Genomic DNA, 21,076 nt, shown 5'->3' with positions numbered 1-21,076 from the left:
ACATAGATGGCCCGCACTTTCTGAAGCAGCTCTGACATCTGGGGATAATTTTTAAGGAAGCTCTGCACCACCAAGTTCAGCACATGCGCCATACAAGGGATGTGCGTCAAACTGGCTATGCCCATAACTGCTCCGAGATTTTGCCCGTTATCGTACACCACCAGGCCGTGCTTGAAGTTCAGTGGCACCAACCACTCATCGGTCTGTTTGTTTCCCATCCAAAGAGCTTCTGCATGGTGCGGGATTTTCCTCCCAATCAGATGAGTTTCAGAACCGCCTGTTGTTGTTTCCCCCTGTCTCTGCTGAAGTTGGTTGTGCAGGTGTTTCACTGAATGCATGAGGAGAAGGTGGAGGAAGCAGAGTAGGAGGAAGAGGCGACAGAGACAGCTGACTTAATGGCTATCGGCCGACCTCGGCGCTTAAAGAGCAGCTGACTTATTGGCTAGGGGCTAGCGCTACATGGTGCACAGTAGTGGCCAACTTAATGGCTAGAGGCTGGCCTCGATGCTTAAAGAGAAGCTGACTTAATGGCTAGGGGCCAGCCTCGATGCAAAGTATCAGCCAACTTACTGGCTAGGGGCCAACCTCGGCACTTTTGCACCCTGCTCCCTTTTTTATGTGCAGCTGAGGCAATGAGAACACCACCTTTTCCTCTGAATTATATTTTGTATGTAACCACTCCTCATGTACAGCACCATGGGATCAATGGTGATCTAAAAATAAATAATAATATAATTCCCCACATGATGCTCCACCCAGTCCTCACCCCTGACCTCCTTGCCTGTCTACACACATCAGAATGGTGCAGCAGTTGGCACCTGTGTCTTGTCATCATCATCATCAGAGATGTGCTGTGGTGGTCCGCTGACCATTTGCACTACCCGTACCATGTACTTATCCTCAAACAGAACAAGTGGTTGGACATCAGTGCACTCAATCAGCAGAAGAGACTGCTGCATGACTTGGGGCTTAGAATGCTTGCCATGATTTGCAAGGGGGTGAGGTGGAAGACAGATGCCCGTGGACTACAGGTGCAAAATCTGCGCTTTCAGCAGGTGATCCGGTGAAAGACAAAACATAGGAACTGAAGGCACTCTCAGCCATCCAGTGTAAAACTGTCACTACTGGTCTCACCATTCATTCAGCGGAACGCGGGCCTACAAAATTACAGAGAACATCCTGTCGCCTGTGTGCACCAGAGGAAGGTGTTTCATTTGGGTGCATAGCAGGCACAAATCAACCACATCCCCTCTCTTTCTGCAGCAGCTACACCACCACCAGCAACAGCATGGCCACGTCCGCTTTTTGATGCTCTCTTCTTTCTTTGCACACCAAAAAAGTGAAGAGTATTTCACGGCCTATATACAGAAAGTGGCCAGCAGATTATTACACTGCCTATATGCAGAGTGCCCCCACAGAGCCTGTTTTCAGAGTACACCACAAAAATAAATAACTAAAAAAAACCAGTTTCGACTACCTCTTCTGCCTCCACCTCTTCCACCTATACTGTCACATTCACCTTCTCCTCAACCTCCTCCTCCACTTGGACCTCAGCCTCCTGATTCAAGATTATAATTTTTTATTTTTTTTATTCTTTGTTATTTTAAGTAATTTTCCTATCCACATTTGTTTGCAGGGCAATAGATCTGCTCTTACCCCATTTAGCTTCCTTTTGCAGCCCCCTAGCCCTGACTATGATCATTTGAAAGCACTTAAGTTCAGGTCCTCATATCCTTCTACTGGGTTGCGTTCGGGTCCCGAACCAAACTTTAAACTATAGTTTGGCCAAACCCGAATATCCATGGGTTCGCTCATCCCTAATTATATATTTTATATGTGGCCTGAACAGTGGTTTTGGACAATGATCAGCGAATGTAGTTGTATCTCTTTACTTATTCTTTTAGGTGTTGCTCACACTAGCGTATAACACGGATGAGTGATATTCAATGTTTTATCAGGTTACATATGACCAATTTTATAGTGTGGGGCAGTGCCGACTAGTGCTTATTTGTCATGCCGATTCAGCATTAGAACACATCACAGCATGCTGTCAGTGCATCCGATAATCGGATAGAAAAAGCAAAATTTGTGGCAATGGGCACAGCATAGGGTGCTACTAATCCTGTGCAAAGAACAGTTGCATGAACAAGGGAGAGGGAGCTGCAAAGAAGAAATGTTTAGTGCACATCAAGTAATGAAAAATATATAAATAAGGTTCATTGGAAAAAAAAAAACACTGACAGATGCTTTAAAATTTTTAAAAAAGTACAAAAGTGTACAGGCAAAAATATAGGGGTATGGATACAGTAATTCATAGAGGGAACCCCATACCCGACCAGCATAAGCAAAAGATTAAATAATCACAGATGATTGTGCAGCTGAATAAAATTAAATGACATATATTGAAATAAATGCATACAATATACAAAGATAGAAAAACAATGGTAGTGAAGATGGAAAGACCAACAAGACAAAGATAAAGATCAATAAGGCAATCAAAAAGATACAATGTAAAAACCTGTCAGAAGTGAAAACAACAACAGCACAGGATAAGCAAATGGCTAAAGGTACCGTCACACTAAACGATATCGCTAGCGATCCGTGACGTTGCAGCGTCCTGGCTAGCGATATCGTTGAGTGTGACAGGCAGCAGCGATCAGGATCCTGCTGTGATATCGCTGGTCGTTGAAGAAAGTTCAGAACTTTATTTGGTCGTCAGACCGGCGTGTATCGTCGTGTTTGACACCAAAAGCAACAATGCCAGCGATGTTTTACACTGGTAACCAGGGTAAACATCGGGTTGCTAAGCGCAGGGCCGCGCTTAGTAACCCGATGTTTACCCTGGTTACCAGTGTAAAATGTAAAAAAAACAAACAGTACATACTCACCTTCGCGTCCCCCGGCGTCCGCTTCCTGCACTGACTGAGCGCCGGCCATAAAGTGAAAGTACAGCACAGCGGTGACGTCACCGCTCTGCTGTTAGGGCCGGCACTCAGTCAGTGCAGGAAGCGGACGCCGGGGGACGCGAAGGTGAGTATGTACTGTTTGTTTTTTTTACATTTTACACTGGTAACCAGGGTAAATATCGGGTTACTAAGCGCAGCCCTGCGCTTAGCAACCCGATGTTTACCCTGGTTACCCAGGGACCCCGGCATCGTTGGTCGCTGGAGAGCGGTCTGTGTGACAGCTCTCCAGCGACCAAACAGCGACGCTGCAGCGATCGGCATCGTTGTCTGTATCGCTGCAGCGTCGCTTAGTGTGAAGGTACCTTAACGCAGACATGGAGAATGGGATTACCGCAGACACAGAGACTGGAGAATGGGATTACCGCAGACACAGAGACTGGAGAATGGGATTCCCGCAGACACAGAGACTGGAGAATGGGATTACCACAGACACAGAGACTGAAGAATGGGATTACCACAGACACAGAGAATAAAGAAGATGGAGAAATTAAGTTTCTGTCTTCTACGCACCTGTGATACCATTCTCTGATGTGAGAGAATCATGTAGTACAAAGATGACACTCGAATGAAACTCTGACAGAGATGGAGCAACACTACAAATTGTTATTTTAGGTTTTTAAATCTGTTCCTCCATTGCCCCCCCAAACCAACGTTATATATAAATGAAGGTGCTCAGTATACCCTTGGCAAAGCTAAATGTCTCGGTGCACCGTTCCACCCATTTATTTAGAGGTCTGTGTTGATTAACATGGCTGGCTTGCCCAGATAAACCTCCTGCTATGTCTGCACTAAATCACTCTCTCCTTGCTGCTGCCATTGCTTATCTTCTTTGCTATCACTTCAGTGCAGGAAAGAGAACACAAATTGCTCTCTCCACATTAATGACTTCAATTGAGTATAGCTATGTAGGGATGTCAGCTGCTCGGTGAGAGTGATTTATGTGCTTTCTTTTGCACAAGGACAGTTATCAGCCACGACCTGGAATAGCAGCATTTTGGACACAGCTCACCTGTGCTGCATCTAAAACGTACATCTGTAGCATTCAACCCACAGCAGCCAGATGTTACAGTATAGTGGATAAGATTTCAAGAAATCCCCTCTCCACTATGCATGCACGGACGCCTCCAGCTTCCCTACGGAGACGGACATGCGGCCCGTCTTTCCAGACCACAGCATGTCTATTTATCTTGTGGAGACGCTCAGTCTTCGCAAGATAAATTATCACCAGTCCAATGTATAGGACGGGGTGATTCCGCATGGTTCAATGAACACATGCGGAATCACCTGTGTTCAAAAGCCAGCAGCACTTTGGACGGAGCGGACATGTGCTGCGTCCAAAACGCTGCCTAATACTGGCCGTGGGGGCGTAGCCTGACAAGTCATGAGCAAGAGGTGTTTACATTAAATCCAGCAAACCCCTTTAATTGAAAAGGTCTCCTATTGATTGTTCCTCCTCCTCCAGCTTTATTGGATGTTGGCTACAAGGGCTGTATTAATCATAAGGCTGACTAAGCTGAAACCTAGACTAGGCTCCTATAATTTTTTTGTTGTTGCTGAGGCACTGTTACCTTCACCCAATGGATCCAGAGGTTAAGGACATTTTGCACTCTAACCAGGATCACGTACAGTACAGACCAAAAGTTTGGACTCACCTTCTCATTTAAAGATTTTTCTGTATTTTCATGACTATGAAATTGTACATTCACACTGAAGGCATCAAAACTTTGAAATAACCCATGTGGAATTATATACTTAACAAAAAAGTGTGAAACAACTGAAAATATGTCTTATATTCTAGGTTCTTCAAAGTGGCCACCTTTTGCTTTGATGACTGCTTTGCTCACTCTTGGCATTCTCTTGATGAGCTTTAAGAGGTAAACACCGGGAATGGTCTTCCAACAATCTTGAAGGAGTTCCCAGAGATGCTTAGCACTTGTTGGCCCTTTTGCTTTAACTCTGCGGTCCACCCCACACCATCTCGATTGGGTTCAGGTCTGGTGACTGTGGAGGCCAGGTCATCTGGCGTAGCACCCCATCACTCTCCTTCTTGGTCAAATAGCCCTTACACAGCCTGGAGGTGTGTTTGGGGTCATTGTCCTGTTGAAAAATAAATGATGGTCCAACTAAACGCAAAACGGATGGAATAGCATGCCACTGCAAGATGCTGTGGTAGCCATGCTAGTTCAGTATTCTTTCAATTTTAAATAAATCCCCAACAGTGTCACCAGCAAAGCACCCCCACACCATCACACCTCCTCCTCCATACTTCACGGTGGGAACCAGGCATGTAGAGTCCATCTGTTCACATTTTCTGTGTCGCACAAAGACACGGTGGTTGGAACCAAAGATCTCAAATTTGGACTCATCAGACCAAAGCTCAGATTTCCACTGGTCTAATGTCCATTCCTTGTGTTCTTTAGCCCAAACAAGTCTCTTCTGCTTGTTGCCTGTCCTTAGCAGTGGTTTCCTAGCAGCTATTTTACCCTGAAAGTCTGCTGCACAAAGTCTCCTCTTAACAGTTGTTGTAGAGATGTGCCTGCTGCTAGAACTCTGTGTGGCATTGACCTGGTCTCTAATCTGAGCTGCTGTTAACCTGCGATTTCTGAGGCTGGTGACTCGGATAAACTGATCCTCAGAAGCAGAGGTGACTCTTGGTCTTCCTTTCCTAGGGCGGTCCTCATGTGAGCCAGTTTCTTTGTAGCGCTTGATGGTTTTTGCCACTGCACTTGGGGACACTTTCAAAGTTTTCCCAATTTTTCGGACTGACTGACCTTCATTTCTTAAAGTAATGATGGTCACTCGTTTTTCTTTACTTAGCTGCTTTTTTCTTGCCATAATACAAATTTTAACAGTCTATTCAGTAGGACTATCAGCTGTGTATCCACCAGACTTCTGCACAACACAACTGATGGTCCCAACCCCATTTATAAGGCAAGAAATCCCACTTATTAAACCTGACAGGGTACACCTGTGAAGTGAAAACCATTTCCGGTGACTACCTCTTGAAGCTCATCAAGAGAATGCCAAGAGTGTGCAAAGCAGTCATCAAAGCAAAAGGTGGCTACTTTGAAGAACCTAGAATATAAGACATTTTTTCAGTTGTTTCACACTTTTTTGTTAAAGGGCCACTGTCACCCCCCTCCAGCCATTATAAACTAAAAGAGCCACCTTGTGCAGCAGTAATGCTGCAGTCTAACAAGGTGGCTCTTTTAGTTTTTGATTCAGTTATTCCCTCAATAAAGCGTTTTAAAATTTGCCCTAAATACCTGTCCTTAGACCTGGAGGCGGTCCGAAGCCTCCTCTGTGAATCTCCCAATGGCCGTCACTCATCTCTTCTGGGGATGTGGTCGCCGCCCCCTTCGCGCTGTTTCTACTTAAATCCGGCGCCTGCGCTGTGCGTGCCTGCCTGGTGCAGGAGCAGTCTTCATTGTCCTTCATAGCTCAGATGCAGGGTGCCTGACTGCGCCTGTGCGGGCAGTGCGGCCACCCTGTTGCTGAATCCCCGCCCCGCACTGTGTTATTCATTATGCACAGTGCGGGGCTGGTATTCCTGGGCATGCGCACTGCGCTGTTCAGACGCTCCCCTGGTCCCCCGCCTTCCAGCGTTGTAATTTGCGGCTGCTTCATTCCAAACGCTGGCAAGGAAACCTGTATCTTCCGGCAACGCTGGAAGGCGGGGGAGCTGGGGGAGCGTCTGAACAGCGCAGTGCGCATGCCCAGGAATACTAGCCCCGCACTGTGCATAATGAATAACACAGTGCGGGGCGGGGATTCAGCAACAGGGTGGCCGCACTGCCCGCACAGGCGCAGTCAGGCACCCTGGATCTGAGCTATGAAGGACAATGAAGACTGCGCCTGCACCAGGCAGGCACGCACAGCGCAGGCACCGGATTTAAGAAGAAACAGCGCGAAGGGGGCGGCGACCACATCCCCAGAAGAGAAGAGTGACGGCCGTTGGGAGATTCACAGAGGAGGCTTCGGACCGCCTCCAGGTCTAAGGACAGGTATTTAGGGCAAATTTTAAAACGCTTTATTGAGGGAATAACTGAATCAAAAACTAAAAGAGCCACCTTGTTAGACTGCAGCATAGCTGTACAAGGTGGCTCTTTTAGTTTATAACGGCTGGAGGGGGTGACAGTGGCCCTTTAAGTATATAATTCCACATGTGTTAATTCATAGTTTTGATGCCTTCAGTGTGGATGTACAATTTTCATAGTCATGAAAATACAGAAAAATCATTAAATGAGAAGGTGTGTCCAAACTTTTGGTCTGTAGTGTATATTCATCACATTGGACTAATAGCACACTAAAATCATGTTTCTGATGATCTCCTCGCTTATTCCACCTCCATGAGCAATAAATTCTAGTCGTGACCTTGATCGTGTGTACTCAACTGTTCCCACGGGATGTTGGGACCAGTTATTACTTATTAAATTTTTAAAAGAACAAATGACAGCCAAATGTACCTGCACATGTCAGGATGTCAAAAGAAAAAAATAACAGGAAGAAAGACTGCAATGTGAGAAAAGAGGTCAACGGTCTTTATTTCAATGGGTATCGGTGTCCATGTAAATAAAGCATAAATGATGGCATAAACTCTACTTCACTAACGCCTGCCTGTGATTTATGGGGCGTAACTACAGTAGGTGCAAGGGTTACAGTCTCAAGAGGCCCAAACTGTTCCTTTGGCTCATATTCGAAGACCAATGCTATCACAGAACTATGATACTTTGTGGCCATGTTAGAGATTTTGCCCATGAGCTTCACATTACGCTCCTGCTCAGAGATGTACACTAATCTGGCAAATACTGTTTGCTCTTTGTACATGGACAAAGTAGTATTGGGGTGAAAGATGTAAGTCCTGGAGGGAGCCCGAAATAGGGGCAAGGCCATTGGTTAATACGGCTTGGCTGGCTGCAGGACCAAATTAATTAGGTATAATTGTAACATTGATGTAGTGGCGGTTCAGATGTTATTTAGTGCAAATTTCACTTTGACGAATTGTTATGAAAATATTCATAAAAGCTTGGGTCACAGTGTTCGCTATTTAAATCATATAAACATGATATGATCCACTTGATTACATGAATGTCTAATTTTCGGATATATTTTTTACCAGGTCCGGCACTTGTTGATGTAGGAGAAGCTGTAAGGGAACTTTCTGACATTAAAGACTCGTTAGATATTGAGGTGAAGCAAAACTTCATAGATCCTCTACAAAATCTGCACGACAAAGATTTAAAGGAAATCCAGGTACAGCAAAGTGGAAATGCAAGATAGAAAATAGAGGTCCTAAAAGACTTAAAAGTCAACATAACTGTGCTGTAAGGTATTATATGACGCATTGTATCTTATGCAGTTGCTGTAATTTTTTGCTGCCATGTGTAATTGAAGCATTGACATAGTAAAGGAATGTGACACATGACGTTACTTATCCACAATAGCCAGCAGCTCCCTAGCTGTTAATAATAGATACTCGCATTTCACATCGCATATAATATGACAGAATTAGGTACAGAAAATGAGCAGTCATCACTCTGTTGTGTACGGCTTAGAATATATAAATAGTAGGATGTGTTAAACCAACAGTATATTTAATGTGTTATTGTGGGACATAGGAAATCGTGTGTCATCAATTGTTCTCCACTGTATATACTTTTTTTAGAATCTCAAACTAATTCTACCATTAAGAAGCCTGGATAGACTATTACATTTAGAGCCAATGAATTCACTAAATCTGAGTAAAGTATGACCATTTCCCGCTGTTTGGCTTTCTCTGTCCGGCTCGTGCACAGGGTCAGCCAAAGGACCAAAAATCAAATGTAATAAGCAGCGTTACTGTGGTGGTTCTAGGACTGCTGCAGCCATCGCTGGACTTATCGGCTCTGTAATTTCTGTAGCATTCTTACCAGTAACGGCTAATCCAAACCATATAATTTATTGGTCTTTGTTACAAAGGATCTCTCATTTGCTCATAAATAAAAATTGATTTAAATACATTGTAAAATCACTGAGCTCCTCCAATTCTGCCACTTTTTTTTATGTTTTGCATAGTCTCTCTCAATTACAGAGACATTCACATTTAATGTTTTAAGCCTCATTCAGACATTCCTTTTTTTCAAGTTCATGTAAAACAGACCAAATTTCATCATTGTGTTTGATTCAAGTTCCAGGAGAGTGTCATCAGAGTTGAATCCAAGTTTCATCAGTTTTTTATTCAGTATTTTTTCACGGACCCATGGTTTTGCAAAATCAATGTTAGACATGTCTCGTCAATTTTGTGCTGACCACTTGGTCTCACAAAAGAGATATGTGAACAAGATCATTGCCTATCATATGTACATGTTCTATCAGTGAAAATAATGAATAGAACTGTGAAAATTTGACATCTGAATGAGCACAATATGTGAAATCTCTACTTGTAGTGAAGCTTGGTGTTTCTTCAGAGGCTTCTATTAGGGCATTTTCATCACTTCCTCCCGGATGTGGCTGATTTAGCAGTTTAGCAATCTCAGACATTGCTGAGCTGTGATATGGCGGGATGCGTTAAAGTGCACACCCACTCCCCAGAGAAGACTCTGAAACTGCCAATCTGCAGTTAGCAGCATCCGGAAGGGAATGGTGAAAGCACACAACCGTAAAGAAGACTCTGCAGAAACTCCCAGTTGCACTACAATTTGAAATTTCACTTTCTACACTCCAGAAGAAATATATGTGAATATCTCTGCAATGAAGCAACACAGCAAAATGTAAAAAATTGGCAGAATCAGAAGAGCGCAGAAAAATTTACACAGTTTTTGTACTCAAATTTTTTTAGGCCTTTTTCAAACTATGAAATTAAAGAGGTTCTGTCGCTTGCTCAAAACAATTCAGTTAAATACCTTGTAAAACGCTTTAGCTTCTCTGATTCTGCCTTTCTTTTTCATTTTGCACTCCATTGCAAAGATAGTCACAGTTCTATTTTCTTGAGCACACTATGTGAAATTTCTACTTTGCAGTACAACTTGTCGTTTCTTCAGTTTCTTCCGGGAATGTCCGAATTCACCTCTCCCTCTCAGATACTCGGCAGCTGATCTGGCAATATTACAGTCTCTGGCGCTGCCTAGGGGTGAAAGTACCTGCCCCTAGAGAAGAAGGTGAAGAAAGGTCCAGTTGGATTGCAGACAAACATTTAGCATGGTATGCTCTAGGATCAACAAATGTGAATATCTCTGCAATGGAGTGATGCAGAGCAAAATAGAAAAGAGCGACAGGATTGATGGAGCTCAGAGGTTTTTAACAAGTGTTTAACTCATATTCTTTTGAGCAAGCCTGATTGATTAGGCTCTCCACAAAAGTCCAAGTTTTGCATGTGTTAGATGTGTCATAAGTTAGTTGTGTCAAGGTTTTTGAACCGCCTTATCTAATATATAAAGCTGAATGTGTGTGTGTGTGTATGTATGTATGTATGTATGTATGTCCGGGATTGGCATCTGAACCGTCGCAGCTACAGCCACAAAATTTTGCACAGTCACACGTCTGGACCCCGAGAGCGTCATAGGCTATGTTGTGAGGTGAAATTTTAACCCCGCGCTTTCCAATTCACCAAACAATTTTGCCCCTATCTACATAATGGGGAAAAAGTGAAAGGAAAAGTGTTGGAGGCGTCGCAGCTACAGGCACAAAAATTTGCACAGTCACACGTCTGGACCCCGAGAGCGTCATAGGCTATGTTGTGAGGTGAAATTTTAACCCCGCGCTTTCCAATTCACCAAACATTTTTGCCCCTATCTACATAATGGGGAAAATATGAAAGGAAAAGTGTTGGAGGCAAATTAACAGCTGCCAGATGTGAACAAGGGGGACTTAAAGAATGAGAGTGATGGCGCCAAAGAGTATATACTGTACAGTTGCTAAGGTGGGGCCCCGACATGGGATAATCACCACACCACCACGGGGATATGAACACACACACAAAATGCGCCACACACTACCACGTGCTCGAACACATATACCACCCTCAGCGCACATTTCACCACACATACACCAACCTCACCACATAAAAGTAGAAACACAAAAGTCGCCGCTCAAAACTCGCCACGCGCAAAAATCTCCACATGCAAAATTCGCCACACGTGCAAAACTCACCTCATGGAAAACTCGCCACACGCAAAACTTGCACACGCAGAAAAATTGCCACACGCAGAAAAATTGCCACATACACAAAAGTTGCAACACATGCAAAAGTTGCCTCACACAAAACTTGCACATACTCAAAAGGCACCACACATAAAACTCGCCACGCGCAAAACTCGCCATGCGCAAAACTTGCTGCACACAACTTGCTACACTAACCTGTCACATGCAACTCGACACACAAAAAGTTGCTACACACATGTCGCCACACAAAACTCATCTCACAAAAGTCCCTACATGCATGTCGCCACACGCAACTCAACACACACAACTTGACACACGAAACTCGCCCTAAAACACACACAAGTCTGGTATTATCCTTCAAAAATAAAAATCTGATTAATAAGCAGACAAACTACAAGAGCAACAAATGTACCATATAGGAATCCGGCAGCTGTCAGTCACATGACCAGTCTATTATGTGTATGTGTGAGCTAATATATACTGCCAGGGGGAGGGCTTACTGTTGGCTGGGGATTTATCAGGCTGCCATTTTAGCTTACAAATACTGAGGTAAAAATACTGACCAAATAACGTGTGAACGAGGGCTAATACAGGAGGAGATGACATACAGTTATATACTATATACAGGAGGAGATGACACACAGGTATATACTATTTACAGGGGAGATGACACACAGGTATATGCTATATACAGGAGGAGATGACACACAGATATATACTATATACAGGAGAGATGACACACAGGTATATACTATATAGAGGAGGAGATGACATACAGGTACATACTACATACAGGAGGAGATGACATACAGGTATATACTATATACAGGAGGAGATGACACACAGGTATATACTATATACAGGAGCAGATTACCTACAGGTATATAGTATATACAGGAGGAGATGACATACAGGTATATGCTATGTATAGGAGGAGATGACATACAGGTATATACTATATACAGAAGGAGATGACACACAGATATATACTATATATAGGTGAGATGACACACAGGTATATACTATATACAGGAGATTACATACAGGTATATCTAATATATAAAGCTGAATGTGTGTATGTATGTATGTGTGTATGTCCGGGATTGGCATCTGCACCGTCGCAGCTACAGCCACAAAATTTTGCACAGTCACACGTCTGGACCCCGAGAGCGTCATAGGCTATGTTGTGAGGTGAAATTTTAACCCCGCGCATTCCAATTCACCAAACAATTTTGCCCCTATCTACATAATGGGGAAAAAGTGAAGGGAAAAGTGTTGGAGGAAAATTGACAGCTGCCAGATGTGAACAATGAGGACTTAAAGAATGAGAGCGATGGTGCCAAAGAGTATATACCGTACAGTTGCTAAGGTGGGGCCCCGACATGGGATACTCACCACACACTGGGATGTGAACACAAACACAAAATGCGCCACACACTACCACGTGCTTGAACACATATACCACCCTCAGCACACATTTCACCACACACACACCAACCTCGCCACATAAAAGTCGAAACACAAAAGTCACCACTCAGAACTCGCAACGCGCAAAACTCGCTACATGCAAAACTCGCCATATGCAAAACTAGGCTCACGCAAAACTCGCCACACGTGCAAAACTCACCTCATGGAAAACTCACCTCATGCAAAACTTGCACACACAGAAAAATTGCCACATGTACAAAAGTTGCACCACATGCAAAAGTTGCCTCACATAAAACTTGCACATACTCAAAACGCACCACACATAAAACTCGCCACGCGCAAAACTCGCCATGCACAAATCTTGCTGCACACAACTTGCTACACTAACCTGTCACATGCAACTCGACACACAAAATGTTGCTACACGCATGTCACCACACAAAACTCATCTCACAAAAGTCGCTACATGCATGTCGCCACACGCAACTCAACACACACAACTTGACACATGAAACTCACCCTAAAACACACACAAGTCTGGTATTGTCCTTCAAAAATAAAAATCTGATTAATAAGCAGACAAACTACAAGAGCAACAAATGTACCATATAGGAAATACGGCAGCTGTCAGTCACATGGCCTGTCTATTATGTGTATGTGTGAGCTAATATATACTGCCAGGGGGGAGGGCTTCCTGTTGGCTGGGGATTTATCAGGCTGCCAATAGCAACCAATCACAGCTCAGCTTCTATTTTGCTACAGTTAATTAACCTGAGCTCTGATTGGTTAATATAGGCAACAAAGACATTCTCAGTATAACAAAGCTAATATATGTTGTGAAATTCTTCTATTAGCTTAGTTTTTGCCTTTTAATAATTACATTTCTATCTATTTGTTTTGTGGTTTTTGTGTGCAGAATAAATTTTTGTTAACACATTCTATTTTGCTAACAGCAGTCATTAACCCGGGCGAAGCCGGGTAGTACAGCTAGTTAACTATATACATAACTAATTAAGAAAAATCTGATCTCCAGAAGGTTTGTTTTATTGGTGTAAGTGTAGTAGGTTCTCCCACATTCTTTTTGTTTCCTCTATGCTTGCTGCATTATGTTAATGGTGCATCCTAGGTGGACTGTCAGCGGCCATAAAGTTACCACAGTATCATTTACCCCAGCAGCTCTTTATTTGTTAAATATGACATTTATAGTCTCCAGAACACTTGATATTGTCTTTTTATAATGACTAGTACACAACACAAAGCCTAGAATTTATTACAAAACTCAGAACCTGCGTTACGGAATTTGATAATCTACTGTGAAATTCATGATGTTTTAACCCATTATCTACCAATGTCTTTTTTTGGGACGCCTAATCTTTAGCTTCTAGCAACTAAGATTTTATAATTTTTATAATTAGGTCCAATTTTTTGTGTTGTGTTTGTAAAATGAATGTTTTCAAAATAGGAAATCATGTTATTGTCATTTTTAATTGAATATTGGGACGCCCTTTTCTGAAAAATCCGTACTTGTAAAAATTTTAATTTGGCAAGTAATGGGTTAAAGCAAGTAGTAAGATATTCCATTTGTCTCACTGTAAAGAAATATTCTCAAGTCGATCAAATCAACATACTTTAGAAGTTTATCGAGACCTCGGAAGCTCATTATGTAAAATAAAGAGGTTCTAAGGGGCTAGGATAGAAACAACCAGTACTTAGATATCATATAAGCAGACCACACGTCTGCTGTTAGGTTCCTGGAGACAAACACCTGGGCTTTGAAGTTAACCATCCACATGGCTCTTGGATGGCAACCTAATATGAATGACCCCCTTTGATCTTTGCTATATAAGCCTATTAGTGTAGGTTTTTAGCCACTAATAAGGTGCGTGTTACTGGAATCAGTCTTCTAGAATGTCCTAAAATCCAAACATGCATAAAGATCAGTGATGTTCTATTGATACTGTAAAAATAAAAAAATCTTTTTCATGATTTTCTTTCATAGCACCACTTAAAAAAGCTAGAGGGCCGACGTCTGGACTTTGATTACAAGAAGAAAAGGCAAGGCAAAATCACAGATGATGAGATCCGCCAGGCTCTTGAGAAGTTTGACGAGTCCAAAGAAATTGCAGAATCCAGCATGTTTAACCTTTTGGAGATGGATGTAAGGAATATTGCTTTGCACGCAACTTATTTTAAAGGGAACCTGTCACCCCCCCGAGTGTTTTTAAGTAAAAGAGCCACCTTCTGCAGCACTAAGACTATTTTCACACATCACGTTTTTGCTGTCAGGCTAAATCCATCGAATTTTTAAAAAAATGTATCCGTCGCAAATTGTGAAAAACTGATGCGACGGATCTGACTAGCTGGTCTGGCTAATTGGGTCTAAGGATATGGAGGAGAGAAAGCGAGTCTGCACTGCAGTGTTAGAGTGATAACAAGCTGACGCTGCAGTGCAGACGAGTCGTATAATGCTGGAGGAAAGAGGCGGATGGCGACAGCCGCAGACACTAACTGCGCATGCACCATATCCTCAGCCCCACAATGTGAATAAATCATAACACACTGCGGGGCGGGATCTCGGGCCTCCGCTACAGGCAGGCGCGATATCAGGAGATCAGCTGATGTGAGTTCCAGGGCGGCGTGCACAGCACATGCCCGAAAAATAAGAGAGTACAGCGCAGGCGCCGGTCACGTGAATACAACAGAGGAGAGATGGCACCCGGTGCACTGAGGGGATGATTGACGGCTGAGAGGTGGTTGAGTCTGGGGGAAAAAACGTGAACCCCGGACTCAATACAGGTATGGCGCGCAATTTATAAAACTGAATATTTCTGCGTTATTAGGGAGCAAAAACATAAGAGCCACCTTCACAGAATGCAGCCTTAGTGTTTCATACGGTGGCTCTTTTACTTAAAAACGCCCTGGGGGGTGACAGGCTCCCTTTAAGTGGAATTGGTAACTCTGTCCATATTGCAATTTTTACTCTGAAGAGTTGGTATCTTGTTTTGTGCATGAGACAAGTTATCTACCGTACATATTCCTGTTAAAGAAGCCCTTCCATGAATATATTTGTTCATTAAATCTGTTTATGAGTTTTTTAACATATTCACTTACCGCCACTTTCTCCGATGCCCAGGTCCAGTCTTCTCCTCCTCTTCTCAGTGATGTCACCGCACTTCAGCCGTAAGTCTTTTTTTTATAACTAAAGCCTTTTGGAGCTTCTTTCTCACCCTGCATAGGCTTACATTGTAAACTTCCTGGTCATGCAGAGCGCAATGTAAGAGTCTGCAGAAAGGTGACATCGCTGAGAAGAGAAGAATGGCTCTGGATATCAGAAAAGGTGGCAGTGGGTGAGTATATTATCCCACACGCACTACACACCATACACATATACATAGATTTAATAGAAAAAAAAATTCATGGGAGTGCTTCTTTAAACAGATAAAAAGGACCATATCTCTGCACTTATGTTACTTGCAGTAAATTAATGTCCTGATTGAGGTTTTACATATTTACATATGTTTTTATAGACCAAGGCTACTGGTAATGAGGGGGAAACAAGTACTGTATATACTCATGTATAAGCTGACCCAAGTATAGGACGAGGCACACCTAATTTTGCCACAAAAAACTTGTAAAACTTATTGACTCAAGTATAAGCCGGTTATGCATTGTCCCCTCATCCCCATACTGTTATGCATGATTCCTCATCCTCATCCTTGTCTGCATGGTTCCTCATCCCTATCCTTGTCTGCGTGGCTCAATATCCCCATCCTTGTCTGCATGATTCCTTATTCCCATCCTTGTCTGCATGGTTCCTCATCCCTATCCTAGTCTGCATGGCTCCTTATTCCCATCCTTGTCTGCATGGTTCCTCATCCCTATCCTAGTCTGCATGGCTCAATATTCTCATCCTTGTCTGCATGACTCCTTATTCCCATCCCTGTCTGCGCGGCTCCTTATCCCCCATCCTTGTCTGCATGGCTCCTTTTTCCCCATCCTTGTCTGCATGGCTACTTATTCCCATCCTTGTCTGCATGGCTACTTATTCCCATCCTTGTCTGCATGGCTCCTTATTCCCATCCTTGTCTGCATGGCTTCTTATTCCCATCCTTGTCTGCATGGCTCCTTATTCCCATCCTTGACTACATGGCTCCTTATTTCTATCCTTGTCTGCATGGCTTCTTATCCCCATCCTTGTCTGCATGGTTCCTTATTCCCATCCTTGTCTGCATGGCTCCTTATTCCCATCCTTGTCTACATGGCTCCTTATATTCCCATCCTTGTATGCATGGCTCCTTATCCCCATCCTTGTATGCGTGGCTCCTTATCCCTTTCCTTGTATACATGGTTCCTCATCCCTATCCTTGCATGCGTGGCCCCCATGAGAAAAGCATTAAAAAAAATCCTACTTCGCTGCGCGCCCTCAGAGCATTTAGTTGCGGTGCCAGCAGTTCCTGCGGCCGGGTGATCACATGTCCCCGCTCGCTAAGGGAATGAATATTCACCTCTCTCCAAGCCTATGGGAGTGGAGAGAGGTGAATATTCATTACCTTAAAGAGCGGGCACCCATGATTGCCCGGCAGCTGCGTCTGTAACTGTGCGTGCTATAAGAGAAATTAATATTCATTGCCAGTGCAGTGAATATTCATTTCTCTTTAGCAGTGGGCACAGGCTTTAACCGCAGCAGCCGGCTCCTGCCACCTGTGACCTGCTGCTCCGCCGCTCCCCCTCCCCTACCGTCGTCTGGGACAATGACTTGTGTATAAGCTGAAGGGGGCACTTTCAGCACAATAAAGTGCAAAAAAATCGGCTTATACATGAGGTAGTTGGATTGATAAAGACACATTGCTTAAAAAAATAACGGAAACACTTATACAACACCATGTAACTCCAAGACAATCATACTCCTGTGAAATCAACTTGTCCAGTTATGAAGCAACACCAATTGTGAACAAATTTATCCTGCTGTTATGCAAATGGAACAGACAACAAGTTGAAACGATATGCAATTAGCAAGACAAACCTTTTAAAGGAGTGGTTCTGCAGTTGGTGATCACAGACCATCTCTCTTTTCTCATCCTTTTTGAATGTTGTTTCGGTAACTTTTGCATTTTATCATTGCTCTCACCCCTAGAGGTACTGTACAGTAGTACAGTAGCATGAAGTGGTGTTTACAACTCATAGACGTTGCTCAGGTAGTGCAGCTCATCCAGGATGGCACATCAATGCGCGCTATGGCAACAAGGATAGCTGTATCTGTCAGCACAGTGTCCAGAGCATAGAGCAGATACCAATTGACAGGCCAGTACATCAGGCGACGTGGAGGGGGTCATATGAAGGCAACAACCCACCAGCAGGACCCCCTACCTCTTCCTTTGTGCAAGGAGCAGTGCCAGAACCCTGCAAAATGACCTCCAGCTGGCCACTAACATCCATGTATCTGCTCAAACTGTCGGATACAGACTCCATGAGGGTGGCATGACTGTCCGATGTCCACAAGTGGGTGTTGCGCTTACAGCCCAACTCCATGCAGGGAACACCAAGATTGGCAGATTTGACATTGGCGCCCTGTGCTCTTCAAGGATGAGAGCAGGTTCACTCTGAGCACATGTGACAGATGTGACAGAGTCTGGAGACACCGTGGAGAACGTTCTGCTGCCTGCAACATCCTCCAGCATGACCGGTTTTGCAGTGGGTCAGTAATGGTCTGGGGATGCATTTCTTTGGAGGGCCGCACAGCCCTCCATGTGCTTGCCAGAGGTACCATGACTAGGTACCGGGATGAGATCTTCAGACCCATTGTGAAACCATATGGGCCCTGGGTTCCTTCTGATGCATGACAATGCTAGGCTTCATGTGGCTGAAGTGTATCAGCAGTTCCTGCATGATGAAGACATTGATGCTATGGACTGACCCGCCTGTTCCCCAGACCTAAATCCAATCGAGCACACCTGGGACATCATGTCTCGTTCCATCCACCAACGCCACGTTGCACCTCAGACTGTCCAAGACAAGAGTTGACTGATACTGAAGTTAGATCAGCCTGTAATTTGATTTTCCACTTTGATTTTAAGTATCATTCGAAATCCAGACATCCATGGGATATTAATTTTGATTTACATTGATCATTTTCTTTTTTTTTTATTCTCAACTCATTCCACTATGTAATGAATAAAGATTTGCAACTGGAATATTTCATTCAGTGATAACTAGGATGTTGTATTTTAGTGTTCCCTTTATTTTTTTGAGCAGTTTATTATCCATATCTGTAATATAAACTTTTCCAGATGGTAAGAAAATGTTATTAGTAACTGGAAGTGTATTTGGAAGATGAAAGTACCCAAAGACTGTTATTAAAGGGATTGGGCACTTTATTTTTCTAAATATGTACTTACTAATGTATAAGTATTACAGGATTTCCTCTTGTAGCTGTTAGTTCATGAGTCTTCACAGTCGGCACATCTCTCAGCTCTCCCAAATATGTTGGGCACAAGATTTTGTGGCAATTACTAATATCTAAGTATTACATGTTCTCCTCCTTCCTCACAGACGACACAGTTCTCCTGTCAACAAAATGTCTGCTAGTGGAAGAGCATGTGGCCAGACTTGTCTACTACCCTCCTCCAATTAAAAATCAGCTGTTCCATGTGAAGTATAAAAGTGTTTTTAAGGTGGAGGAGGCTGATGAACAGTTCTGGTCACTTGTTCCTAAATCAGCTGCCATTTTGAGAACTGTGCAGTCTGTGAGGAAGGAGGAGAACATGTAATACTTGTACATCAGTATATTAGTCAGTGCCACAAAATCTTTGGCCCAACATATTTGTTGAAACAAAGATAAAGTGGCCAGCTCCTTACTCTACCTTTCAAGCATCGGCCAACTGTACCAATAGATAAATCTAACCCCGCTTACATAATTTTTAGAACTTCATGTATGAAAACGCCTCCTTTGTTTTTGTTTTTTTTACAGCTGAAAAATATATGTATAGAGCAAATTATTCTAATTAAATTCTAATGAAAACGTCTTTATGAAAACTCGTGATAATGGACTATTTTTATGGTTTTTAGTGCATCTCAGTTTTCATTTAGCAGCTCTTGTTTTCTGAATCACATGTAAAATCTCTTTAGGAAAAAAACAAGTTGTTTATCATAGTCTGAGGTTTTCACAATTGATCTCCAATTAAAGTTAAGTCCATTTCTCAGGTTGGAAATGGGTTTGGATTCCCAGAAAATATGTATCCTTCTAATGTTTAGTCGAGAAGACTGGGGGGTTGCATTATTCTAAACCATGCTCCATATACAGTACAGATCAAAAGTTTGGACACACCTCATTTAAAGATTTTTCTGTATTTTCATGACTGAAAATTGTACATTCACACTGAAGGCATCAAAACTATGAATTAACACATGTGGAATTGTATACTTAACAAAAAAGTGTGAAACAACTGAAAATATGTCTTATATTCCAGGTTCTTCAAAGTAGCCACCTTTTGCTTTGTGTCTGCTTTGCACACTCTTGGCATTCTCTTGATGAGCTTCAAGAGGTAAAGCACATCTGAGTGGCCCCCTAACTTAGGTAGCCATTTTTAAAACGTGATGGCATACCCTGTTCATAATGGGTACAGGGAAGCCTCAGTAGGTGAATATGCCGGTACTAAAAAAAAAATCACTATGCTAAGACCAAGACCAATATTACCTCCATGCAGTGACAATATAATGGTAAATATCAGTCCTGCAGAAAATATAAGAGATTACAGTACATGGTATATCACTTTAGCCCCCAGAAGGGCTGGTTCATAAAATAAAAAAACACTATATAGTCACCTAAACCTGGATCCTATAGAATGCACTACCACGGTGATGTCATCATTCCACCTACCCTAGGACTCTTACGTCCTGTGCGTGCTCCTGCCATTCTGTAGGCTGCAGACTTAAAGCGACCTGCCAACTACATAATGGAGAGTGGTGGAGCAGGGAGACCATGATTCCTTGCTCTACTACAGAGTATACTTATATTTGTATGCTGTGCACCCTGATAGCATTAAAGTGACTGTCGCTCTGGGTGATCCCCACTGTGTTAGTGGGTTTAGAGCCATCACCTCCTCTGTACCTTCTGTACACTGCTTCTTCTATGCAACTGGCCCCATGACATCTATTTCAAAAATATATATGTAATAATGACCTCTTACTGTGCTGGTACATTTTTCAAAACCAAAAAATCATCTATTCTATAAAGGACATAAATGGGGGTCTGTGCGGGATAGGGCTCTAACTACCTATACAACAGTGTTTTGTTCTTCTTCTAGAATGTTAGATTTGAAGGCCACTTCAAGTGATCTGGAAGCTATCCTCTTTCTAATGCACAGATGATAACTTCTAAACTTAACAATACCCCTTGTAACAAAGCAGGAGGTAACGTCCTGGATGGCAGATATGTGTCACCAAGGTGGTTGGCCTTTGTGATGTAAGTCCTGGATTACTTTTATTTTGACTGGATTTTGAGTCCAGGATTTAGGAACAGCCAAAAGATCCTGGGTGGGAAATGT

General features: G+C 43.0%; 1 protein-coding gene across 1 annotated transcript in view; it reads left to right on the top strand.

The window, feature by feature from the left end:
• Window positions 1–21,076, top strand: part of SH3GL2 (SH3 domain containing GRB2 like 2, endophilin A1) — a 270,857-nt gene that overhangs the window by 224,312 nt on the left and 25,469 nt on the right. Inside the window, exons 5-6 of the mRNA XM_077249925.1 lie at window positions 8,086–8,219; window positions 14,533–14,691. Of these exons, the coding sequence (XP_077106040.1) occupies window positions 8,086–8,219; window positions 14,533–14,691 (293 nt within the window). The remainder of the gene's footprint in view (window positions 1–8,085; window positions 8,220–14,532; window positions 14,692–21,076) is intronic.

The sequence above is a fragment of the Ranitomeya variabilis genome, chromosome 1 (assembly GCF_051348905.1).
Source record: "Ranitomeya variabilis isolate aRanVar5 chromosome 1, aRanVar5.hap1, whole genome shotgun sequence".
NCBI classification, from domain to species: Eukaryota; Metazoa; Chordata; class Amphibia; order Anura; family Dendrobatidae; genus Ranitomeya; species Ranitomeya variabilis.
This window is presented reverse-complemented; position numbering and strand designations above follow the sequence as displayed.